Here is a 26,661-nt window from a genome sequence, read left to right on the forward strand (position 1 = left end):
GTGACTGGTTCACACTCATAGTAGGTCTCTGACTTAGTCATTAAAAGTCATTGCTTACAGCAAATGGTGAAGAAAAAGTAAACTGGTTTACTTCAGGCTTAAAGTGGGTTTTGCTGAGACAGCTCCTGGTGGTGGATGTCTGACGACTTCTCTGTATCTTGTTCACAACCTCAAACTGTTTAGCTACCTGAGAAGTAATCACATAGCTGTTGGCAGGCTGAAGGCCTTTGTCTTCATAAGACCACACAGAATAGGAATATAAGTAGGCTGTTCGGCTTTTCAAGCTCTGCTTTGCCATTCAATATAATCATGGCTGATCCGACATTCTTCAAGTTCACTTTTCTGCTTTTTCCTATAACCCTTGATTCCTCTACCAGTCAAGAAGCTATTTCAACCTTAAATATACATAAGGATTCTGCTCCCACATCTCCCTGTGGAAACGCGTTCCAAAGACTAATAACCATCTGAGAGAAGAAATTCCTCCTGATCTCAGTCTTAACTTAGTCCCCCTTTATTCTGAGACGATGCCCTCTGGTTCTAGACTCCACCATGAAGGGAAATATCCTATCAGCATTTACCTGTCAAGCCCCTTAAGAATCATAAATGTTTCAATATCGATAACTGGTCAGAACTCTACAGGCCAATCAGTTACTTGTCGTCAACCAAAGCTCTATTTGTATACCACCATTTAACTTCAACTCATCAGTAAACTACATTTGAACTACATTCTGTTCCGCTATAACTTGGTAGTTCCAATTTCGTGCAATTCCATGTTATAAGAAAATTGTGTAATAGCAGCACCATTTAAACAAATGGGACTCGAATTGTGTTATAACCAATACACACTTTAAAAACAGTGTACCCAATTCATCAATCATATTATAGTGAATTTGTGTTGACGAAACACACATTATAGCAGAACAAACTGTACAGCTATGTAAACAGTGTTTATAATAAATGTCAAGTTACTACTTCCAAAATGTGTAGGAATGTTTCAACAATCCTTGGTTTTAAAACAGTTCTTTTCTCATTTCAATATAGGAAAATAAAAAGACACAGTCTTTGCAGAATTAGGAGCAAGAGTAGGGCATTCAACATCTTAAGCCTGGTCAAATATTTAATAAGATCTTGGATCATCTGATTTTAACCTCAAATTTGCATTTCCACCTACCCCAATAATTTTTCACACCCTCCTTGCCTGAAGGATTCTGCTTCCACAACCCACTGACACAAAAATAAACACCTGATCTCGGTTTTAAATGGACAATCTCTCATAAGAAGCATCCTCTTCACAAGCCTAGCCCAACTTTTCCTCATAAGGCAATACTCATTCCAGGTATTAGTCTGGTAATCTAAAATTATTAATTTCTTCAGATGCTGTCGGACCTGCTGAGTTTCTCCAGCATCCTATGTACTTGTTTTAGATTTCAGCATCTGCAGCTTTTGGAACGGTAAGTTGATAGGGTTAGATTAAGGTGGTTGGGAGGAGACCCATGGTTCGGAACATCAACACTGACACGGTTATTGTTAGAAATAGGGTAAAGTGTTGTTTTTGCAGATATAGAAAAAGCATACAGAAAAGGGGTACAGCAAGAGAACTATTAACCCTGCAGGTATTTAGGGACTTTTCAGTGTATAATTGTGGTTAATTAAATACTAACTTTGGTGTGTAATTACTATAACAAAAAGTTCTTTTTGTAAAATTATGCTTTCAGCAAAAAGCTGAGATAGCCGAAATGCTTGAGCTATACAAAAAGATACAAGTTAATGAAATGTCCGAGGATGGAATGTACCAGCAGAATTGATACAAAATGTTAAACCAGATCTAGATGTACTGTCGACAAAATAAATGTATGTGTCAGCACTTACAGAAAGGAAGGTTGCCAACCTGGGGAAGGAGGAAGTAATAAGGTGGAGCACAGCTGGGCAGTGGTCTGGCACAGTAAGAGAGATTGGGTAATTAGGAGTTTGGAGAGATTACCTCACTCAGCTCAAAGGGTACACTAACCTAAGTTCTAATTTACTTCAATTGCTCTCTGCAATTGGGGTCCTTTCTTGTAAGATCGTAGAATAAATTGTCTTGTTTCCAGCTTTGGTGGTCTTGTCTAAATTTTACTGAATTTTGTTTCTAACAGTTATGTTGGCCAAATGGCCAATTTCTGGACTGTAACTTCTGTGGAAAGCTGTGATGTTGGAATTATATGCCATCAAACCTGCAACTTAGCATCCTCTACCAGCACCCATGTTGTTGCTAAGGTCATGGGAATGGTTTTCAAAGTGGCACAAAAAGCAGCCAACAAGGACAAAACACAAAAACAGAGAAAGAGACATCTTTTTTATGTGTGAATTATAAATGAGTTCATTTTCAAGAACAAAACAAGTCCAGATGAATATGTTAAAAAGACTAACGGGGATGTAAATGTAAATGTAAAATAAGACCGTTAGAACCTACCCTCAGAAAGAAAGTTTGAATAATCGCCATGGCAACAGCAGTAACTGTCAGGGGCTTTCGTGTCCAATCATCCGCCTGAATGAAGACTGGGCGTTTTATTCAACATTGTTTGTTCTCATTAATTGCACGGATAGGTTTCGATCGATGAAAGCACTGTTTTATTGCCATTATTGCTTGTAATGTCAAGGTGTGGTTTTTTTGTGGAGCCGGCCGTCAGGCACGGAGCTGCCCGAGTATAGAGTGAGGCCCCAGACATGCCAACCGGGCAGAAGCCGCGGAGCGGCAGCAGTGGCGGGGAGGTTACCGTGCTCGGTGTGGGCCGTGGAGCTGGACGGGCCGGCACACACCTCAGCCAGGGTTGCGTCATGGAGAACGACATCCTCGATTCACTGGAGGACCTGGGGTAGGCGCTTTGACTAGCCCCTGGACTTTCTCTCCTCCCTCCCCGTGTCAACCTTCTGGAGGTTTCTCCGACAGGCTGGGCCTCACCGATAGGTGTTTGTCACCGGATGGTTTCCCGTCACCACCCTCCCCCCGCCTCCCTCTCACACTGGCGTAGTCAAGTTGACCCGAGCGCTCGTTATAAATAACCTGCTGAGCTGGCTTTGGCGTTGCTGCCCACCCATTGGGCCTGACTCCGGGGGTAAAACGCTTCTGCCCTTTTCCTCGCTGCTGACACGTGTTTCACTGCAGCAAAGGCCTACCTGTGCTTTTTACTTTATCTCCCCACTTTACATTTTAAATCTGTCATCTGTCTTACATCTGTCATTTGCATATGTGTCGCCCAGTCCGTCGTTTGCCAACATTGAAAACTGTTTCAACATTGCAGGGTAGGGGGTGGGCACTGTCATGTGACTGACTGACTGACTGAGTCCTTGAGCTGAGTGATTTAACCATAAGGCAGTTTGGAGTCGACCATGTTGCTAAGGCTTGGCTCGCATTTAGGCTAGACCAGGTGGGGATGGAGTGTTTCCTTATAGGACATAAATGGCTGTTATGATCATCATCAGTTTTCATAAGACTAGCTTTTGACTACAGAATTGTTAATTGAATTTACATGCCATCAGCTGCTGTGATGGGATTTAATCTATTCCCCAGGTCATTGGCTCAGTTTTGATTATTTAATAAAAACTGAAAAAACTGGGTGCTGTTGTGTTCTGAGGAAGGGTTGCTTGCTCTGAAACGTTAACTCCAATTTCTCTCCACAGATACTGCCAGAACTGCTGAGCTTTTCTGGCAATTTCTACTTTTGTCTCTGTTACTTGCCTAGTGACATTTATCAATATGCCTCTATCTTGCCATATGCTTCCAATGACAACAGTCCATATAAATGGGTTGTAATTCTGAATAATATCTTGAATAACTTTGAGCTATTCAAACCAAAATCAGTAGGCCTGGTTCAAGTCCCACCTGCTCCAACAATGTCTTATAATACTTCTGGAGAATTGATTAGAAAGTATCTGCAACACTTATCTTCATTTAATGATATGTAGGAAGCTGATCTTTATGAAAAGAATAGATGTGTTTTGGAATTGTATAAAAACAATTATTAGCATAAAGGGAAAATGTCTTAAAACATTTTTACAATTGGAAGCACTGCATACCAAAATAGAGGTAGTGCTAAACCTCTCAGAATAATTAGTTAACTCATGTTGTGACAAAATTTGGTGCCTTCCTTTAAGAGTCTCAAGGTCATGGGGAGAGTCCAAAGAGACTTATTACTGTGTATCTCACACTTGGATGAGAGGAGAAATTAGGTGACTGTAGAATGGAGCAGCATATTTATGAGGTGAAAGTGGGGACTACAGATGCTGGAGATTAGAGTGCTGCTGGAAATGCGCAGCAGGCATCCAAGGAGCAGGAAAATCGACATTTTGGGCAGGAACCCTTTGTCAGCATAGGAGGTCCAGTAAAGAAGTAAATCTTTGGGGGGAGACTAATGCAAGTCAAATAATTGAGATCAAAAGGTCAAAGAGTTTTTTTTTCCTGTTGATGGTCAAGACCTAGTGTTCTCACAGAAACTGAAATGGAAGCTTTTAGCAGGAAAGTGTGAGGAAGATACTAAACTGCCAGACTGCAATGTTCAGGCTAAAATTGACAATTGAAATTTATTTGCAACCAGCTTACCTACATAACACAAATGTGTAGTAAAGGAATAGGAATCTAATACTCAGCATATTGAATAAGCTTCAGAGTTTGGTAGTTTTAGATGTCCGTTCCAGTAAGTTTTGAATAGTGCCTCTGTTTCAGTGTGACAAGGAAGATTGGAAATAATGCAATTCCTTTTGCTGTCTCGACTGAAGCAAAGTTAAAAATCACACAACACCAGGTTATAGTCCAACAGGTTTAATTGGAAGCACACTAGCTTTCAGAGTGTCAGTACCACCTGATGAAGGAGCGACACTCTGAAAGCTAGTGTGCTTCCAATTAAACCTGTTGGACTATAATCTGGTGTTGTGATTTTTAACTTTTGTACACCCCAGTCCAACACTGGCATCTCTAAATCTCGACTGAAGCAGGCTGCTTAAAAGGAAAGTGGAGCATAGGTAAGACCTTTGTCTCTTGCAGAACTCTTCTGTGCTTCCAGTGCTTAAATTTGAAGATTTGGTGTCTTTGGAGTTATTTTGTGAACTAGCTTGTGAACTAGATTTATATCATTCAAGTGAAAGGGGTGTAAGAAATGGGAATGTAGTGAGACCTGGGTATTCTCAAATAGCAGATTCTGAAGGTAAGCCTGCAGGTACAGCAAGCAGTAAAGAAGACAAATTGTATATTAGCCTTCATACAAGAGCATTCCAGAGCAGAAGCAGGGATGTCTTGCTGCAATTATACAGAGCCTGGTGAGACACCACACTTGGAATATTGTGTGCATTTCTTGTTTCCTTATGAGGAAGGATTTACTTGCTATCATGGGAGTTCAGTGGAGATTTTTCAGATTGATTCATGGGATGGCAAGACTGATGTTGGGGAGCGGTAGAATTTAGATCATGTTGCTGGAGTTCAGAAGAATGAGGACAGAACTCAGAAACTTTTAAAATTCTGAAAGATCTAAACAGGGTAGATGCAGGAATGATGTTTCCAATGTCTGTAGAGTCCAAGTTAGGTCACAGTCTAAGGATATGGGGTAAATCATTTAAGTCTGAGATAAAAAGAAACGTATTTACCCCGAGAGTGGTAAGCCTGTAGAATTCACTACCACAAAAGCAGTCAAGGCCAAAACATTGTGTGGTTTCAAGCAGGAATTAGAAATGCACATGGTGTTAAGGGATCAAAGGATGTGCAGGGGAAAGCTGGAACAGGCTTTTGGATGATAACCATGACCATAATGAATAGCAAAGTGGGCTGAAAGCCAAATGGCCTTCTCCTCCATTTTTTTTATGTTGTCATGTGTGAATCATGATTTTCAGCAGAAACTTGGGACTGAAAATGACTTGTCATGTTGGTTTGATGGGTTCTGAGAAGACTGATAATTCTAATGTGTGATTTTCAGACTCTGCCTCACATGGGGCAGATGGACTGAGATGAATGAATTATTTGAAGGTTTGAGCGCTTTCTACTATGCATAGACATCAGGTCTGCAAATTCCCAATATAGTCTTTTTGTCGGGTGTCTCCACTTGAACCTTCTCAAGTCCAGTTGGTCACAGGCTAGGGACTCCCGTGAGTCAGCGGGGATGTTTCTTCTTCAATTTTTTTGAAGACATGTCAAATGCATTTTTGTTGTCTCCTGCTGTGTTCTGAGTAGAGTTGTTACTTTGACAGTCTGGTTTAAGTATGAGTGATGTGTGCTGCCCTGTGGAGTAATTAGCATCTCAGTGCTGGGCATATTGACTTGAGAGAGGGTGCTGCTATTGGACCACTTCTCTGGCCACTGGAGTTGAACATTCTTATAAAGGTACATTGGTACCTTCGAGTGTTTTGAGGTGTCTGTTGTAAGCTGCCCAAGTTTGAGATGTATAGTTAGTGTGAATGGCATCTCTTGGCTCTTAGGTTTTACATCCTCCATTCTTTGCCACAAAAAGAATTTCTGTGTGCTAATTGTATGATGGTAGCTCAGTGGTTAGCACTGCTGCCTCACAGCGCCAGGGACCTGGGTTTGATTCCAGCTTTGGGTGACTGTCTATGTGGGTTTCCTCCAAGTGCTCGGGTTTCCCTCCACGGTCCAAAGATATGCAGGTTAGATGAATTAGCCATGCTAAAATTGCCCACATGTTCATGGGTGTGTACGTTAGGTGCATTCGTCAGGGGAAATGTAAAGTAATAGGGTAGGGGAATGGGTCTGGATGGGATACCCTTTGGAGTGTCGGTGTGGACTTGTTGGGCCGAAGGGCCTGTTTCCACACAGTAGAGAGCTTTGCATGGCTGGAGGCTAGAGAGTTATGGCCTGTTTCCACACTGTAGGGATTCTATGAAAAGAAGACATTCAGGATATTTACTATTAATCTACAAGCTAATTTCAAAGACTTGAGAATGACAGACAAACATGACCTGATTTGAATTCCGATCAACCTAGAACACAATAGTTGCTTTTTCAGCTCAAACATTGTTTATTTCTAGATTCATGTGTGTGCCATCAATATAAACAGCTCTAGAGCTGTGTGGTGCTGAGCTTTGAATTTGTCTACTGCTAACAGTTTCTGGATGTTAACTGGAATGTTGGGCTCAAAAGGACCTTCCTGCAGTCTACTACCTTGGTTTTCTCTGTGCTAATCATAAGGCCAAAGTTATAGCTGGCATTGAAGAACAAGTCCCGTTACATTTTATTTCCAGCTCTGAGTCAGCAGCTGCATGTGGTAATTAACAAACAGGAAATCATGTACTGTGACATTGAAGACCACCTTCTTGACCTGAAGTCATCTTGAGATTGTGCAGCTTCCCATTATACAATGTCTGATTTCAGTGCCAGGGTCACCTTCATGGAAAGCATCAGAGAATACGGTGGAGAAAATACTATAAGAAATGGAAGCAAGTGTAGCCTTCAGCAGATTTTGGATGAAAGGAGTAAGTCTAAGCGCCATTGTTAAAGTCTACAAAGCAGTAGTTTTGCACATCTGCTCCATGCATGTGAAACTGAATCGTGTATCAAAGTCATGCCAAGAAGCTGAGCTACTTTCAGAAGCTTTCAAAGATCACCCCTGGTGGAACAGAATGACCAGACAGAGGTGCTCACCCAAGCTGACCTACATCCATGATATATTGAGTCACAACTGGTTTGGACTGATCATATAACTAGAAAGTCACTTGCTCACTGAAACACACGATCTGTGATGTACTCTTACGGCAGTCAAAAGAAGCATGACAAGGAGTCTGCTTCATTTTCGGAACTTCTTTATTGACTGAGTCCTGGGGGAGCCTTGCCCAGGACCATTGCATATCGTGCTACAGAATAAAAATGTGTGCTTATTATTGAGGAAGGCTGCGCTACCATTGGGAAGAGTGTAAGGAGGGAAAATCCCAAGCCAGCAATTCATTCAAAACTCAATCATTGAGGATATATATACTATTTGCAGCAGAATCGTTCTGCATTGGCAGTCATCTGCATACCTACCAGAATCCTACAACTTCCCAAAGATGAACTTGGTCATCCTCTCTTCACAATTAAAAATATTTTTAGATGGTTTTATGTACTGGTACTCCCCACAAATACAAAATTTTAAATTAAAATTACAATAGTATTTAGATGATAAGACAAAACTTTCTGATATGAGGCATGATTCTGTTGAACTGCAATTAATAAAGTCTTGCCTCCTGGAATTAACATTTAAACTTAACATTTTCACAAGTTTCTGTTGACAAGTGTAACATTAATATGAAGCTTCAGTTTAAAAATAAAGAAGATTGGTACATTGTAGAGTTTAGGGCTTCTTTTGTTTCGAGAAATGCACTTGTAATAGTGGAATCGAGAGGCTTTCTGGAATGCTCACAGAAAATGTTTAATTTTGCAGATACAAGGGTCCACTACTAGATGATGGAGCTCTCAATTTGGCAGCCGTTGGTGGGGCAGCTTCTCCAGAATACACTAAGCTATGTACCTGGCTTGTAGCAGAACTGAAAGTTTTCTACAAGCTGGTAGAAAATGTCAATGCAACAGCTAGTAAGTTTTATTTATTAAACTATATCCAGTTGCATTACCCAAATGATATATCAACTTAAATCCATTTTGCACATAAAACAATCATCATTTGGAAATGAGTGTGTAATATCATCATCGGTAGTAGAAATATGTATTTTGGTATCTTGAAAAGGAACTACCGTAATGACTCAGACAGGCTATTGTATATCAGTTGGAACAATGTTATCTGTTCAGTTCAAACCATTAAATCATGGCAGTCTTTTTAATCCAACATTTGGAGTTCCACCAAAGAACCATATTAGACTCCGCATTGACACTATTTTTCTCTTTCCAAAGATCCTCGGAGACCTGCTGGGTTTTACCAGCTATTTGTCTCATTATTTCAGATCTCTAGCATTTGTAGTACTTGCTTTTATTTGGAAGTTAACATTGACTATGTGTTAACAGTGAAATTACCTTACTGAAGATGATACCACAAAAGTAGCACAGACTCTATTCTATCACATAAACATGTTCAAGTGACATTGCATTCAGAAAGCTTTGACTTAACTGTAATGCCAGTTATGTCATGTCTGTATCTCTTGATTGGAAGGAAAGGGAGGTGTTTAATGCATATTGTAAATGGCTTGATTGAGTAAAATTTATATTTTGAAAAAGAAAATAATTTAATGTCGATAACCTTGACTATTATCTAGGTGTAGGACTTTAGGTCATGTGATTCTTTTTCCTTTTAATTTTATTTTAAACTCTCTCCTAGGCCCCACAGAAGCTGAAGAGTTTCAACTAGAGATGAGCGGTTTGTTGGCTGAGATGAATTGTCCCTATTCTGTTCTAACCACTGGAGATGTCACAAAACGCCTCCTCAACAAAAATAATTGCCTTTTGCTGCTCAGTAAGTTGTAGGAGTATTTGAATTTTTTTTTGATTAATTATTGTATTTGAAACTTAAATCTCAGTCATAATGCTTGAAAGTGTTCAATGCTAAAGATGCATTCTCTCTCCAAGGTCTCATACACATGTGTACATGGGTATGCCAGTCAAGTGGTTACATTACTAGGCTAGCAATCGATATGGCTTCTAATGCCTACCATGACAAATTAGAAAGTACATTAATTTGTGACAGGTACCTAATAAAATATCAATACAACTCAACAGAGACCTGATTTATGGGTTCAATGGGCCAAATAGCTGCCTTTTATGCCAGAATGACTCTGAATCTGTGAAGGCTACAGGTTGTCTCACAAGTACAACTGCTTCCCTGATATCCTTCAGGGAAGGGAACCCACCTTACTGTCCCACCTGTTCATTAAAAAGTTAACGTAGTTAATAGCTCTGGCCATGTTCAAACTGTTCAAAAGATTAGAGGTATGTGACATTTAAATACAATGTCAACTATAAAATTTTATACATTATTTGCTTTCTGATACACGAATACAGATCTGTATGTCACATGGGGTATGCGATGTATATTCTTTATTGGGTTTCAAAGTAATTGTCTTAGTCATGGTCAAATAATCAGCAAATTGATTGTGGCTGGATTTATTTTAGAGTAGTCATAGTCATAGAGATATACAGCATGGAAACAGACCCTTCGGTCCAACCCATCCATGCCGACCAGATATCCCAACCCAATCTAGTCCCACCTGCCAGCACCCGGCCTGTATCCCTCCACATCCCTCCTATTCATATACCCATCCAAATGCCTCTTAAATGTTGCAATTGTACCAGCCTCTGTCATTACTCAAAAAACAAATAGTGGAACAAGAGTATTGTGGATCTTGCAGCTGCTCCTGAGTTGCAGGTTTCCCTTGTGATTTTCTTCTGGCTTTTATAGCAGAAGCTGAAAAAATATTCATTTTACAATTATTTTCGCAACTTTTCTAAACAAAATTCAAGAGTGAGAAGCCGGAAGTTGCCATATGCATTGGTAGGAATGACATGGTTAGGGAAAGGGTTAAGGCTTTGCAGTGTGAATATAGGAAGTTAGATAGAAGATTTAAAAGTAGAACCTCCAAGGTAGTAATGGCTGGTTTACTCCCAGTGCCACCTTAGAGTAAGAATAGAAGGATAGAACAAATAAATCAGTGGGTGAATAGGTGGTGCAGTGTGCAAGGATTCAGATTTTTGAATCATTGGGATCTCTTCTGGGGCAGAAAAGAGCTGTTCAAAAGACATGGGTGAGGGGATTTGCCAGTTCTATTTTTGAGTCTTTAAGCTTTTCGGGGGTAGTTCCCAAGTAGCACTGAAAATAGGCAAATGAGAATGGTTCTGAATCAAAAAAAGAGCAAGTTAATTAGAAAAGACAATCAAGAGCAAGTCAGAAAACAAGGTAATTTTGAAGAATTATACTGCATTTATTTCAATGTAAGGGGCCTTACAGGTAAGACTGATGAACTCAGGCCACGTATGCGAATATGGGACTGGGATGTCATATCTATTACAGAAACTTGGCTGAGGGAAGGACAGGACTGGCAGCTCAATGTTCTGGCTTTTAAATGCTGTAGGGAGGATAGCAAGAGAGAAGGGGTAGAGGCACTTTTGATTAAGGAAAACATTGCTACCCTACTTAGGATATTTTTGAGGGATTGTCCAGTGAAGCTATATGGGTATAACTTAGAAGTAAGACAGGGATGATTGCTGCCACAAACCCCCCCCCCCCCCCCACCCCCAAAAAGGATTGTCAGAGGGAAATAGAGGATCAAATATGTAGATATATGTAAGAGTGATATTCAAGATTGTAAATAGGTGATTTTAATTTTACAAAAATTTAATTGTGACTGCTATAGTGTTAAAGGTTTGGATTGTGAAGAATTTGTTAAACGTGTTTTAGATAATTTTCTTTACCAATATGTAAATCTTCCTTCCAGAGAAGGAGTAAAACTCAACCTTCCCTTGGAAAATAAGGCAGGGCAATTAATTGAAGTGTTAGTCGAGCAACATTTTGGGAGTAGTGATCATGATTCTGATAGTTTTTAAATAGTTATGGAAAAGGATAGGCCTTCCATAAAAGTTAGTTATATAGTTGGACAACCAATGCTGACCATGTTCCCAAACTAAACTAGTCCCACCTGCCTGCGTTTATCCCATATCCCTTCAAACCTTTCCTATTCATGGACTTGTCCAAATGTCTTTTAAATATTGTAATTGTACCTGCATCTACCACTTTTTCTGGCAGTTCATTCCACACATGAGCGACTCTTGTTAGATTGGTTTCATTTTGGAACATGGTCGGCATGGACTAGTTGGACCGAAGGGTCTGTTACCATCCTGTATGACTCTGTGACTCTTCTTCCATTCGAATTTTTAAACATCGTCAGGAATAAGAAGGGCAAATTCATTATCTGTTTTGCTGATCTTGTGTTTAAGTTGTCAATGTGTATCTTGATCTACAAAGGAATAATGTCTTTAAGCACAGGAGGTGGCCAGTTTGGTCCAATCTGTCTGTTCCAGCTAATTACTCAACTGATCTCTACTGCAGAATCTGGTTAATTGTTGCTCAAGTATGTCGATCCTCTGATACTGAGATTCAATTTTGATGTTTCATGGAAATATTTCTCCCCCTTAATTTACTGAGGACTCATGATGGCTTACAAATGACACTCCACATCTGCCTTCATTTCATATAAGAAATGTGACTGACTTACTGCTGCCAGTATTGTATCAAATAAACCATAATTGACAGGCATGTGGGGATTTAAAAGCAACTACAGACCCCTCGTCTCCTGCTGTGTATGCACACATACTAATTTTCTCCAGTCCAGAAGTCATCATGCTATGGTACATTTCCAGCAGTACTGAATCATAGTGGCAACTTGCATTTATATGGTGCCTTCAACATAGTAAAATTCCTCCAAGCTGCTTTGCAGAAGCACTAGGAGATGGTTTTGATACAGAGCCCTAAATGGAGATATTAGGGTAGATGCTCAGAACTTTGCTCACCTGAGTAGCTTTTATGTACTGTTTTAAGGAGGGAAAAGGTTTATGGGGCCGTTTCTAGAGTTGACTTTTTAGTGGGTTGTATGGCTGAAGGAGAATACAGACATTTTGAGCAGTGCGCACCTGGAGGCATTTGAAATATAGGGTGAGAATTTTAAAATTCAGGCATTGTTTAAACAGGAGCCAAGTTGTATAAGAGGCACACAGGGCTTGGCAGGGAAGTTGGAACAAGGGCAGCAGAGGATACAACATGAAGCAACCCACCAGTTACATCAAAATAGTTGAACAAGGTCAACAGACATGAGGCTTTCAGCAGCAGTTGAGTTGGAATGACATAGTGTTGGATGATATGATTAGATTAGATTCCCTAGTGTGGAAACAGGTCCTTCGGCCCAACAAGTCCACACCGACCCTCTGAAGAGTAACCCACCCAGACCCATTGCCCTACATTTACCCCTGACTAATGGACCTAACACTGTGGGCAACTTAGCATGGCCAATTCACCTGGCCTGCACATCTTTGTGATTGTGGTAGGAAACCGGAGCACCCGGAGGAAACCCACGCAGACATGGGGAGACCGTACAAACTCCACACACAGTGGCTCAAGGCAGGAATCGAACACTGAGGCAGCAGTGCTTACCACTGAGCTACCATGCTGCCCATATGCCTCAGTACTATACAACACTAGACAGTAAACTGACCAACTGAATCAACAGGGAACAGCATTAAAACTTGAAGTCTCTGAGCGAGTTTCAATGAATCTTTATCTCAAATGATAGAGTAATGAAATTAGGTCCATATATTTATGACAAATGTGAAAATACCCGCAACCTATCTTAATTTGTGGTCTACAACTCGTTTTGGGATCAAATGTGACCTTTAGATTGCAAACAGTCTGTTCAGCCTTCAATAACTGCTCATTAATAAAGTCATGAGGTATGGGATACAGGGAGATTTGGCTATCTGGATTCAAAATTGATTGATTGATAGAAGGCAGAGTGGTTGTAGATGGAAAATATTCTGCCCGGAGGTCAGTGAGTGGGGTCCTGCAGGGCTCTCTTCTTGGGCCTCTGCTCTTTGTAGTTTTTATAAATGACTTGGATGAGGAGGTTTAGGGGTGGGTTAGTAAATTTGCACATGACACAAAGTTTGGAGGTGTCGTCGATAGTCTCAAGGGCTACTGCAGCGTGACATAGACAGGATGCAGAGTTGGGCTGAGAAATGGCCGATGGAGTTCAACCTAGATAAATGCGAAGTGATGGATTTTGGAAGGTCGAACTCGAATGCTGACTATAGGAATAAAGATAGGATTCTTGGCAGTATGGACGAATAGAGGGATCTGGGTGTGCAAGTACATAGACCCCTCAAAGCTGCCACCCAAGTGGATAGGGTTGTTAAGAAAGTATATGGTGTTTTGACTTCCATTAACAGGGGAAACGAGCTTATGAGCCACAAGGTTTTGCTACAGCTCTACAAGTCCCTGGTGAGACCACACTTGGAATATTGTGTTCAGTTTTGATCGCCCTAGTATAGAAAAGATACGCAGGCTTTGGAGAGGGTGCAAAGAAGGTTTACCAGGAACGCTGTCTGGACTGGAGGGCTTGTCTTATGAAGAGAGGTTGACTAAGCTCAGACTTTTCTCTCTTGAGAGAAGGAGGAAGAGAGGTGACCTGATAGAGGTATACAAGGTAATGAGAGGCATGGATAGAGTCAGTAGCCAGAGACTTTTCCCCTGGGCAGGATTGATTGGCACAAGGGGTCATAGTTTTAAGGTATTAGGAGAAAGGTATAGAGGGGACTTCAGAGGTAGGTCCTTAACATGGAGAGTTGTGAATGCACGGAATGGGTTGCCAGTGGTGGTGGTGGAAGCTGAGTCATTTAAGCGACTGCTGGACATGCACATGCACATGGACAGTAGTGAATTGAAGGGTGCGTACGTTAGGTTATTTTATATTCAGATTAATCCTCGGCACGACATCGTGGGCTGAGGGGCCTGTTCTGTGCTGTACTTTTCAATGTTCTAAGGAAAGGGATCAAATTAGTGGCTGTGGAACAGCCTTTCAGACAGAAGTGACAGTTTAAAATACTTAGTTGGAGTTAATTTCTGGATACTTGATACCAGATGGTGGACCAGCAGTGTGAAAATTTTCGATGGTTGATATGGGGATGGTGATGTTATGATGGCTGTCAGGATAGTTGATGTGAAAACTGCTGTTTTTGAAAGATGCTGTGGAGTGGTAGTGTGGAGGCTGAGACCGAGATGAAAGTTGGAGGGTGGTGAAAAGGATGAATGTTATGATTGATCATATCCATTACCATCAAGGAGCACTGAGCAATTTACAATTGTTCTGCTGCTGCCCTGGCTGACATCACCTATCTGAAGGTAAAAACAATGACTGCAGATGCTGGAAACCAGATTCTGGATCAGTGGTGCTGGAAGAGCACAGCAATTCAGGCAGCATCCAACGAGCAGCAAAATCAACGTTTCGGGCAAAAGCCCTTCATCAGGAATACCACCAGAAGCTAAGGACAGGGGAGTGCAGTACTACATGGATCATTTAGCAAAACGTTCATCAGAATGAGCAACTAAAAACAAAATTGTTTAACTTAGTTCTGGTGATCTTTTCTGTCTAAACGTGGATTGCTTTTGTATTTATTCAGGGAATGTGAAGTCAGTTGAAATTTTAAAACTGGCATTGGTAAGAGTTTGATCATTTGATCATGGAATTTAAATTATGTGGAATCAAGATAGGGAATTGGAGCAGTAATCCAGATGAATTATAATCCAATTGACTGGCAGAAAAGAATCAAGAAGCTAGGTGGCTTACTCCTGTTCCTATGTAACTATTGCGAGCCAAACTTTGCCAGTTCCAGATGATTATGAGATGATTATCTGCTGCTACCCCAAACTACACCCAACAGTTTGGTTAACCGAGTCACTTACTATATTATTTGAAAGGGCAATTGGTTGGTTGCATTACTGCTGGACAGAAATTCCACTTGGGCTAGGCTGGGTTAAAGATCACAGGTTTTCTGCCCTAACGATATTAGTTTGCATGACAGTCAGGAAGTCTGGCAATCATTTGTTCAGGTTCAAGTTTCCAGGTTTTTAAAACACGAAAATTCCATGGAAGTTTAACCCATTCTGAAATACTAATCTGGTAACAAAGCCAAGTATGGATTTTGTGTTTTCACTTTTCTAGAGACAGAATTTTGGTCTTTGCCCTTTTTGTCATCTGTAGATGGGAAATCTGGCTTTAACACTCTTGTACTTGAAGTCATGAAAGAACTATGTTGAGCTAGAGATCTGAGACCTCAATACACCAGTTCCTTCCTTGTCACTACTTTACCGTGAGGCTGGTTGATAAATGAATGTAACCTGGAATTGGTAATTCAGTGACAGCTCTCAGTCTTGTGCCATTGAGTTTCTAGAGGTTCCCTTATGTTAGTCTGCTATGTACATGTACTGTTTCAGTCATAAACAGCAAAGCTTTTTTCTGAAGCACTTTGTTGGTTACAAGCCACTTGCTTTGGTGGCATTTTTAACTGTGAAATGAAAATTTTGTGCAAAAGCAAAGTGGCATCAAAATAATATCTAGGTATTGTTTTTAAAATGCCATGTTAATGTGAATGTTCTAAAGTGCCATGTGACAACTCTGAATAATTTTTAAAAATCAATAAATATATGGATTTAAGTGTATTACTCTATTGTCATTTGAAATGAAGATTTGTTGAAATTCTCTCGGGCACTTCAAGTTTTAATGCTACTCTCTGATTCAGTTGGTCAGTTTACAATCTAGTGTTTTATAGTACTGAGGCATATGAATCTGTAAATACTAATGCTAAATGCTATAATTGAACCTGGTAACAGAGTTCCAGAGGTGCAGCAAAAGCATATCAGCAACCTGTGTTCCTGTTGGTTGGCGTTGGAATCAAACTTGATTCCTCTCTTCATGTCAGATAATCTTTTTAACCATGGTCTTGCAGGTTCACACATAAATGGAGACCAGTTGATACCCATACTTTACCTGAGCAACAGTCACTGACCTCAGGAAAGGAAAGGAATTGGGTGAGGTAATGAACAAATACATTTGTAGCTTATATATCTCGTGTTTATGTTTTGCTGATTTTTGTTTCTGTAGCTTACCTGATTTCTGAGCTTGAATCTTCACGAATGCTTGGTGTGCACAACCCGCCAAAGAAGCAGCCAGATAAAACCAGCCAGTCGTTCATGGAGCTGAAATCCATATGTATTACTCTGGGTATGTCCAAGCCCCCAGATAACATCACCATGTTCCAGTTCTTCAGTGGGATTGAGAAAAAGGTACACAAGAACAAAATTGTCCTAATGTGCAGCATTTAAAACCTGGATCATTCAGCCAAACAGTACAAATAATTACTTTTTAAAAAATCCATTGGAATTTCCTCTTCAGGAAATAATAAATTCTTAAAAGAAACAGCACAGAATAGTTGAGAGAAGGTTTCTTTTAATCTTGCCTTTTGATTTCAAACAGTTATTTTGTTTCTAACTACTGTAAGATCTATACAGGTTGCACCTTTAATACAAGGTTCTATCCTCCGAGTATAAGGGAGCAATTTTAATCCTACTTTCTCTTCTCTTAATCAGGGTTAAGAGTCTATTTGATGGCTTTCATAATTTCACTTAAGGGTTTGTTTATTTTGGGGAAAAGTACAAAGACAGGCGATTTCAGATTACCATAAATTCACAGTGGTCAAACCACATATCAAATTGGAAAACTGCATTTCCAGTGTGTCTCAGATTATTGACTGGAACTGTTTCACTGCATTGTACCTTATTCTCAGGTGTCCACCATGCAATTGGGTATTTACTGTCTCCTTTCCAATACTCATTTGTGTATGGAAAGCCTTCAGATCAATAAATTAGAATCAAATTGTTTTAAACATGAGCTTTCAGATGCAAAAGGCATCGACTTAAGCACAAAACTCTTTTGTCAGCATTACCAACTGTCAAGATGTATTGCATTATAAGCAGCTATGTAGTTGAGGTGTTTTATTTTTACTGTCTTTAAAGTAGATACTGTGCACAAAGTGCAAAAATGTCAATGTCTGTGTGTGTTCTGAACACTTAAATTATCTCGCCTCTCAACTTACTAAAGGAATACAAGTCAAGTTAACACAACCTTCACTCAAATTCTAATCCTGCCATCTTCATTTGCATTATCAGTGGCCTTCGCTCCAATCTAGAATCAAGAATAGGAATGTCCACTTGTTACTTGACTCTCCACTCGATTCATGTATCTGACTATCAAGCAACCTATATCAATGTACAACCGAGCCTACGTAACACTGTAATGAGTGGCTCACTACCTAATCTCTCAATGACACTCAAGTTTCTTAAGCTGAAGATAAGGATGTGATGGAGTTTAGACCATTGTCACAGGAATACTTCTCATCAAACTATCCAAAACTGAGCAGCTTTTTTGATTTGTGTCAAATCCCACTATTTCCTTTAATATCCAACTCCTCTGTCAAAGCAATACTGTGCTTGTTGCAAATCCTGTCTACAGGGTGCACGACAGCAATTCATCAAATCTACTTCAGCAGCATTGAGTGCTTTCCAGGCTTCTGCATTTATTGAATCTTCATCGTTGATGCTTGATATCTTGAAATTCCTTACTTAAAACCACTATGAAACAAAACCACTGACTCAAGGACCTACCACCATTACAATGGAGCATCTATAATCTAGAAATAAATACAGCCTTTTCAGTGTTCTCCACTCCCCAAGAAAGAAGAGGAAAGCACTCTATCATGTTAATTGTTCTTTCAAATTCTGCACAAACGATATGATGGTTATCATCTGCAAGGTTTGTATGGAAGAGTGACCTGAAAACCCTGCTTCAGAAAGTGGTCAGTGCATTTGATTTAAACTCCAGGCTATGTTATGCTTCACCAGTGGTTGGAGAAAATTGGAAATTGCTTCCTTAAGATTTCCTGGCAGAATTCAAAAGACAAACAATAAATAGTAAAAATCCTGACATTCAGAAACAAACTAGCATCTGAGAGAACTACCTTCAAGGAATATGCTCTTTATTAATTGCCACAAGGTTTTGTTTTGTTTCACTTTTTGAGGTGGTTGGCCTTGATGGAAGATTGGGGAGCTTTCTCCATTATGTAAGTACCTGTACTTCACCATGTTTTCTAGAAAAGTCCCAAGTGCAGTTATTTTAAACAATAGTCACATTGGTTCCACAGAGGACAATGTAATGAATGATCAGTTAACCGTCTTCTGGTGGTGAGATTTAAAGAGGAGTCATTGGGCAGGAAAGAGCTTCCTGTTCCTTCTAATAGTGCTATAAATTCTTATCAGCATTCATCTTAACGGACAAAGCCAATGAAGAATGACTTGGCCTGGCAGAGGACACTGGCAGGGCAGCTTCATGTAATGGGAAGTCAAGGAAATCTGACTTCATCGATTCTCTACTTTGTGCAGAATAGCAATGTTTGTGCCATTCTGACCAAGAATTTGTCCTGGATTTTCTTATTGAATCACACAAAAAGTGTTAATTTTCTGACTGACTGTGTTTGTTTATATCCACTGCATCCAAACCTAATTAATGTTTTACTCCTTCATAAACCTACCAGACTCACTGCCTTGCCTCAGGTTCAAGGATGAGATGTCTCTGGAATTATAGCCTGGAGTATTTTTAAGGATGACTTTTGCGTCCTGCTGTGAATTGAACCTGATGTTCAAAAAGTTGTTTTCCTTTTTCACGTGTTGCAGAAGTCACTTGGAAAGATTTGGAAAATCAGACATTTCCGAGTGCAGGACATTCTGTTGCATTTACAGGTGTTGCATAATCAGAGCAGATTGTTAGTGTAGTAAATTTCGTCCACCAGCAACTTATGCTGTTGTAAAGTGCACATGTTTTTGAACTCAGTATTTTCTTTAAATCTTCTGGACACTTGAACTTTCAATCACTAAGAAGTAAAAACCCTGTGGAAAGTGGTGAGATTTGATTAGTGCATTTAGGCCTAAGTGTCCTCTGCTACTTTATCACCGGGATAAACTCAGAAATGGGATGGCTTGCTAATTGCTGGTGTTCAGTGCCACTCTCAGTTTCTCATGTGATATAGCAGTCCCTCCCTACATGCAGTATGATCTGCACAGTGTTCAAGCTTGGCCAAATAAATGGCAAGTAACATTATATACACACCTCAAGAGTGCCTAGCCATCACATTTTGATGTTCAGTAACATTCTAGTTGTCTTAATTCCCACCGCCTTGAAGCAGACATTCAACTGGGCCACCCATCTAAACATTCCAGATATAAGAGCAGGTAAGAGGCTGAGTGTTCTGTGACAAGTGGGTTCATGTCCTAATTCATCTCGGTCTCTCCACTGTCTACATGTGCAAGTCAGGAGCATGATGGTAGTATTGACCAGTTGGTTGGATGCAGCTGCAGTGACATAGAACCAAAACGTTTGACCTCCTCCAGGACAAAACAATCTTGATTGGCACCACATCCAGCAGCTTAAATGTGCAGGACCCCCAAATCCTGTATTGATCAATTTATAGGATGCACAAAAACTACACTCTCAGCTTCTTTGTCAAAATTCCCCAACCCCACAACCTCCACCACCTAGAAGGGCAAGGGCAGCAAGTGCATTGGAAATCATCAACTCCAGGTTGTGTGCCACCTGACACCATTCCTTTAGTATTGTTGAGTCAAATCCCCACCTACCAGCACTGGGAACACCATCACCCCTGGATGCAATCACTGAAGAAGGCCCATTGCCTTTTCATGCATTAGGTTGCTGTCTAGGGATATTTTAGGCTAAAGGCTAGTCAGTGCTCTCATTAACGAAAGGCAATGCTTTTACTGACTATGTTAAGAGACCTGACATAGTCAATAGAAGTGTGATATATTGAATATGTTCAAGAAAACCTAAGAGATATGTATGGCAAATAATGTCTTTATGATTTCTAGGCATTATGTAATAAAACGTACAAAGATGCAAAACTTTTCATACCTATTTTCAGGTCACATGATTGTTGAAGAGTTAAGAGGTTGTGATGGGTTAGGTATGTTGAGAATAAATGCCAGTTTTGCCAAAGTAATCTACAAATATGCTGTATTAGTATACAGTACATCAAGAATATAGTATCCAAATTTATCCATTTAACATGATCATCAAACATTATAGTACCCTCTTTAATGAAAAGTAGGCAGCTCGCCAGATGTCTATACAATCATCCTTCAGGAAACCAGCAGCACCAAAATGAAACAAATCATTGTAAAACATTAGTTTTTAAAAAATATTCTAAAATGAAACCAAGAACAGCAGCTAGGGAGTAGAATTGGCTCTCCCCAAGACAGAGATCAGTAGCACAGAAAAAGCACTTTGGCCCATCATGTCTGTGCTTGTCAAAACTGAAATTGTTTCATTTTTAATTCAAATGGTTTTCCTGTGAAGCAGTGTAATTGGAACATTAATCTGAAGACAAAAGGTCCAGTTAAATATTAAATGCTTTCAGGAAAAGATCATGTTTCCTGATACAGCCATTTATACTTCAGCCAAGGTTAATTAATTTATTGGACTTAGTTGTATTTCCTACTATTCGAGAGGGGTCAATGTATTAACAAGTTATTTGGGTTGGAAAATTTATTAAAAACAGAAATTGAAAATCTGGATCATGGGATCATGTCACATATCCTGAAAAATAATTAAATAAAAGCTATCTTATTTGCTGTGGGTCAGCAGTCAATAAACATGTGGAGGAGTTAACATTTATACTTGTGGGGGGAAATGTAGCATGGTAAATAGTGTACTTCTCTATTAATTAATGAAGTGACCCGTTGGCCTGGAGTAGCCAAATGCAGAGCTGCCAGCCAACCATGCCATAAGCTTTAATCCATTCCTATTCAGAAATTCTAGTTGTCTTTTGAAATCACTTAAATGGTTCAAATTACCTTCTGTCGTCATGTAATTAAGAACTATTACACTTTCTTGTGGAAAACTTGAGTGCTGCCTGGCATTCATTCTTTTTAACTTCCTAATTTTCACCTTTCCTATTATTATTTCAACCCTTCACAGAAGTGAACAGAATGTTTAATCAGTGTCATCATTTCCGTTCTGAAAGACATTGGACCATCCATCTAATGCCAGAATGTAATTTTGCATCATAGACTCTCCAGAATATGTAGCTTTGTGGAGGGTAATTTCATAATTTGTATTACTTTCTTGTCTTTAGCTTGTACAGCAATCCTCTTTGCTGTTGATTTATGATTTGACATAATGCAATATACACCTTTTATCCATTCAGTTTTTAACTTGACCGTGTTTTTCTTCCGTAGCTTAAAGAATCTCTGTCAAAAGTGCCCCGAAATCATGTCGGAAAATCTCTGATAAAGAAAGCACTTGGACCACTTCACTGGGTAAGTAATGAAACCATTAATTATGAGTGGCACACCCTGTAGAATGAATTCTGACCACTTTCAATGTGAATTACATCACTAATAATTCTGTTCCTAAGTGCTACTAAATGCATATTCTTTAACTGCTTTACAATATCCTTTTCACTTCCTCTAGTAAATTACTTTCTGATTCTGAATCTTGTTTTCAGCTATCTTGTTTGAAAGTATTGTCAAATTGAAAATTATATTGTTCCATCCTTTTAATTTTCCAATTATGAAAGCTTACAGGATGCTTGTCTTTTAAGTCAGGATGTTGGAAACATAAACAAAGAAGTTAATTTTTTATAAATCTCTGGTAAGATATCAACTCCACCTAGAGTATTGTGTGCAGCTCCAGGCATCACCTTTTAGGAAGGATTTTAAGAAGAGGGTGTAGAGGATGATGCCAGAACTAAGAAATCTCTTAACATTGAGAGATTGGAGAATCTTGGATCCATCTCTAGTACGTTAAGCCGAAATGAAATGCAGATATTCACAATTACATATTAAATACAGAATGTAAAAACTCTTTCTTCTATTTGAAATACAACTTCAGGTTATGGATTTGAAATAAACAAATGAATTAGTGGGTAAATTGGTAGAGACTTCTTCTCCGTATTAAGGTTTGGACTACAGTCAGTTCTGCTCTAACGGACGTTTCTTCAACGCAAATTGGCTATAACGTGATTGAAGAATTTAGACCATTATTTGTAGAACGTGAATGTTTTTCTTACTTATATTGGCTATAATGTAATTCCAGTACCACTGGTTGTAATGTTGCTGGTATTATGTGATTTTCTTAAAATGCGGGAGCAGAACTATCATGTTACATCAGAACAGACTGTACATTGGTAGATAATGATGTAATCAGAGTACAGAGGAACTTTCCAAAGGGAGTTGAACGTGTGTCTGAAGAGGATTCATTTGCAAGTTTTTGGATTAAGCCTGGAATTTGACACTAAATGGGACAATGTTTTTAAAGAGTAGACATCAGGCCGAATGACCATTTTCTGTGCTGTAAGAATCTGATTCGATACTTTTTTTTTTCAAAATTTGAAAATATAAGAAGTAGGTGTAGGATATTGGTTATTTTGGGCCACCTTTGCTGAAAATGAGAATGCACAAATGAAACACTTGGTTTTTTGTTGGAAATAGTGTCTCCAAATGCAGTCCTGAAAAAGGCAGCAAAAAATGCTAAACAAGTCAAAGTAGATACTTTAATGAAGAGTCATATGGCGTGATGAATTAGTTTGGAACATGGATTCAAGTCCAGTCCATGCTAGCTGCAAGAATCCACCGGGTTGTGGCTTAAACCCAGTCACTGACTGTCTCATTGATAATTTAGCACTGCAGTTGGCTCTCCCTGCTTCATAAAATGCTTGAATTCTGAAATAGAAGCATGTTTGATTGTTCCCAGATCTGGCATATGTTATCTTTCCAAAAGTAATTGCAATGTTTGAGTTTTGAGCCTTTGCATATATTCCCTTTTATCCATATCCAGTGCCTGATCTGACCTGTTGCTGTGTCAGGGTAGTAAATGGTGGAATGCATTCTGTTCCGATATCCCAGACTGATGTCTCTTGGTGTGTTGAGCACTTATTGGGTAATGGAGGCTCAGGGAATATTGCTCTCTGAACCCAAAAAAGATGGGACCGATGCAGAATAATTAAGACTAAATACGAATGTTCCAATATTTTTATATTTTTCAAATTGATTCCACCTGTAATCCAATATACAAATGTATGTCACTGAATTCTATTATGTATGGGCAGGGGAAATTTCTGGCCAACTGATTATAAAATAATAGAAGCATACAATATAAAACATGCTACACTCTCAGGCATTGCATTCACAGACTCCCACCACATTCTGGGTGAAATGATTTTTCCTCAAATCCCCTCTAAACCTCCTGCCTTTCACCTTACACCATTTGCTGTATTTTTTCTTTTCTTTTCTGTTTTTTTTCCCCAGCACCTGTGTTATATGTGTGCAGGTGTGAGACACAGTGAAAGACACAAGGTGCATGAATCTTTATTCAAATTTCCACCACCAGGAAGAAAGGAAACACCTGAGTGCCCAGTGACAAGCCGTGCCCTTCACATCAAAGGGCAATGCTGTGTGATCAAACAGTGAAGGTGAGGGCAGGGATTAAATCAAAATAGAGTTGGAGGGGGGAATAATGCACTCCACTCCCTGCGGCGCCCACCTCTCCCTGAACAACTCCAGGGTGTTGGTAGACACCGTGTGCTCCTCCTCCAGAGACACCTGGGCTCTAACGTAACTGCAGAAGAGGGGCAGGCAGTCGGCCCTAACAACCCCCTCCACGGCCCGCTGCCTGGACCTATTTATGGCCAGCCTGGCCAAGCCCAGGAGCAGATCCACGAGGTCTTCAGAACTGCCTCCCCCCCCCCCCCCCGGGTGCCCGAGGATCAGGAGCGTGGGACTGAAGTGCAACCAAAAGCAGAGAAGGAGCTTTTTGAGAAAATCAAAAAGGGAGTACAAACACCCACACCCAATATATACATGGTCCACGGACTCCACAAAACCACAGAACAAACAGTTGGGCTGGGAGTCCGTGAACTACGCAATCTGCGGTTTCTGGGAACAGCCTCGTGCTGCACCCTCCACCCCAGATCCCCGATAGAAAGGGGGAGGACTCCCGTGTAGAGAGCCCTCCACTGGGGATCTCCGCTACCTGGTGGCAAACCATTTGCTGTATTGTTATTGACTGTTCAATTAAGGGCACCAGCTGTTTTCTATCCAATCTGTCCACGCTCCTCACAATCTAATACATTTCAATCAGATCCCCTCTCAGTCTTCTCTGCTCTAAGGTTGACAACCCCAGCTTATCCAGGCTCTCTTCTTAGATGTTGCATCACAGGCATCATTGTTGCGAATCTTGTCTGCACCACTGCAGTGCCATCTCTTACTTCCTATAGTGTAGAGACCAGAACTGTGCACACTTTTGCAGTTGCGGCTTAACCAAAGTTTTGTACATCTCCAATGTAATCTCTGTGCTCTTATAAAGTATGCCTGACTGATAAAGGCAAGTGTCCCATCTGCCACCTTAGCTACCCAGTTAAGATGTTCTGTTGCCTTCAGGGATCTATGGTCAAGCACTGCACAATCTTTCTATTCCTCCTGAGCTTCCTAGTGTCCTGCCATTCATTTGAGTGCTCCCTTGTCTTATTATTTCTTCCTGAGTGCACCACCTTTCACTTTTAACAGGGTTAAATTCAATCTGCCACCATTCTACCCATGTAACCTAAGACCACCTTCCGCACTGTCATCCACCTGGCAAATTTTTGTCATCCACAATCTTACTTGTCATTTTCAATATCCTCTACATTTTCTTCTATGTTGTTTACATATATCACAAACAGTAAGGGACCCAGCCCTGATCCCTGTGCTTGTGCCATTGGACACTGTCCTCCAGTCACACACAAAAAGCCTTCTACCACCACCCTCTGTCTCCTCTCACTGAGCCAAGTTTGAATCCAGTTCACCGAGTTACTCTCGATTCCCTGCTTCCCTGTACCACATGCAAAAGAGAAGTGTTCTGATGCCCCTTTGTGTTCCTTTATTTCATGATTTTGGTGCTTGAGTAGTGCTGTGGAGTCTTTGCTTACATTTTATTTGACATGTTGGTACATTTGCAATATTTAAGAGGCATTAGGATGGGTATATGAATAGTAAGTGTTTGGAGGGTTATGGGCCAGGTGCTGGCAGGGGGGGCTAAATTGGGTCGGGGTTTCTGATCGTCATGGACAGGTTGAACCGAAGGGTCTGTTTCCATGCTGTACATCTCTAGGACTGTCATTTTAGAATCAAACAAGTTAAATTCTAAAGTTACTGAAAATACATTTGCACTGCTATGAAGTTTTCTCTTCAACGTAGTTGTCATGGTATTTGAAGGAAAGAATCTCATTTCTATTTACTGGCAGGAGAAATTAGAAGCTATCAATCAGGTCCTGGTTAACGAGTATGAAATTCGACGAAAGATGTTGCTGAAGCGAATGGATGTAACCATACAGTCATTTGGCTGGTCTGATCGAGCTAAGGTATTGGATTTTGTAAAGAATCCTGTTTTTCCCTCATCCCAAAGCAAGTTGTGGGAAGAAAAAACAGCTTTTCTGAAATTGTGAATTAATAGTAATTGTTTTATGGTATCCTATAGTGAAGTCACTTAAAATACTAAGGGGAACTTTTACACAATTTTGACAGTGTCCTTGGACACTATGTAAAGCTCAAGTTACTTCCATAATTGAAAGAAGAATAGTGCTTGTAAATGGCACAGTAGTAATGAATAGAAATCTTTGCGTGGACTGTTCGTGCATATTAAGAACAGGAAAATCAACCCATTGAAAATGGAAGTGTTTCTATTTCTGACAAACCATGTTAAACTTGAATCACTAAATTACAAATGTCACTTATCCGTAATGGGAGCTGTTGTGGGAATTGCCAAATTACACCTCACTTAACAATATGGCAACTGGAGAGAAGAAAGTCACTTTACTGTTTAAAATCACACAACACCAGGTTATAGTCCAACAGGTTTATAATTGGAAGCACACTAGCTTTTGGAGCATCACTCCTTCATCAGATGATAGTGGAGGGCTCAATCCTAACACACAGAATTTATAGCAAAAATTTACAGTGTGATGTAACTGAAATTATACATTGAAAAATTGATTGTCTGTGAAGTCTTTCATCTGTTAGAATACAGTGATAGTTTCAGTTCTTTCATGTGTAAATCACAAAA

General features: G+C 40.0%; 1 protein-coding gene across 1 annotated transcript in view; it reads left to right on the forward strand.

Moving 5' to 3' along the window:
- The first annotated feature begins 2,538 nt into the window (after positions 1–2,538).
- Positions 2,539–26,661, forward strand: part of fam98a (family with sequence similarity 98 member A) — a 29,293-nt gene continuing 5,170 nt past the window's right edge. The window contains exons 1-7 of the mRNA XM_043696756.1: positions 2,539–2,855; positions 8,397–8,545; positions 9,282–9,416; positions 16,603–16,784; positions 21,801–21,881; positions 25,844–26,040; positions 26,124–26,139. Coding sequence (XP_043552691.1) covers positions 2,707–2,855; positions 8,397–8,545; positions 9,282–9,416; positions 16,603–16,784; positions 21,801–21,881; positions 25,844–26,040; positions 26,124–26,139 — 909 coding nt within the window. The 5' untranslated portion in view covers positions 2,539–2,706. The remainder of the gene's footprint in view (positions 2,856–8,396; positions 8,546–9,281; positions 9,417–16,602; positions 16,785–21,800; positions 21,882–25,843; positions 26,041–26,123; positions 26,140–26,661) is intronic.

This window comes from Chiloscyllium plagiosum, chromosome 9 (assembly GCF_004010195.1).
Source record: "Chiloscyllium plagiosum isolate BGI_BamShark_2017 chromosome 9, ASM401019v2, whole genome shotgun sequence".
NCBI classification, from domain to species: Eukaryota; Metazoa; Chordata; class Chondrichthyes; order Orectolobiformes; family Hemiscylliidae; genus Chiloscyllium; species Chiloscyllium plagiosum.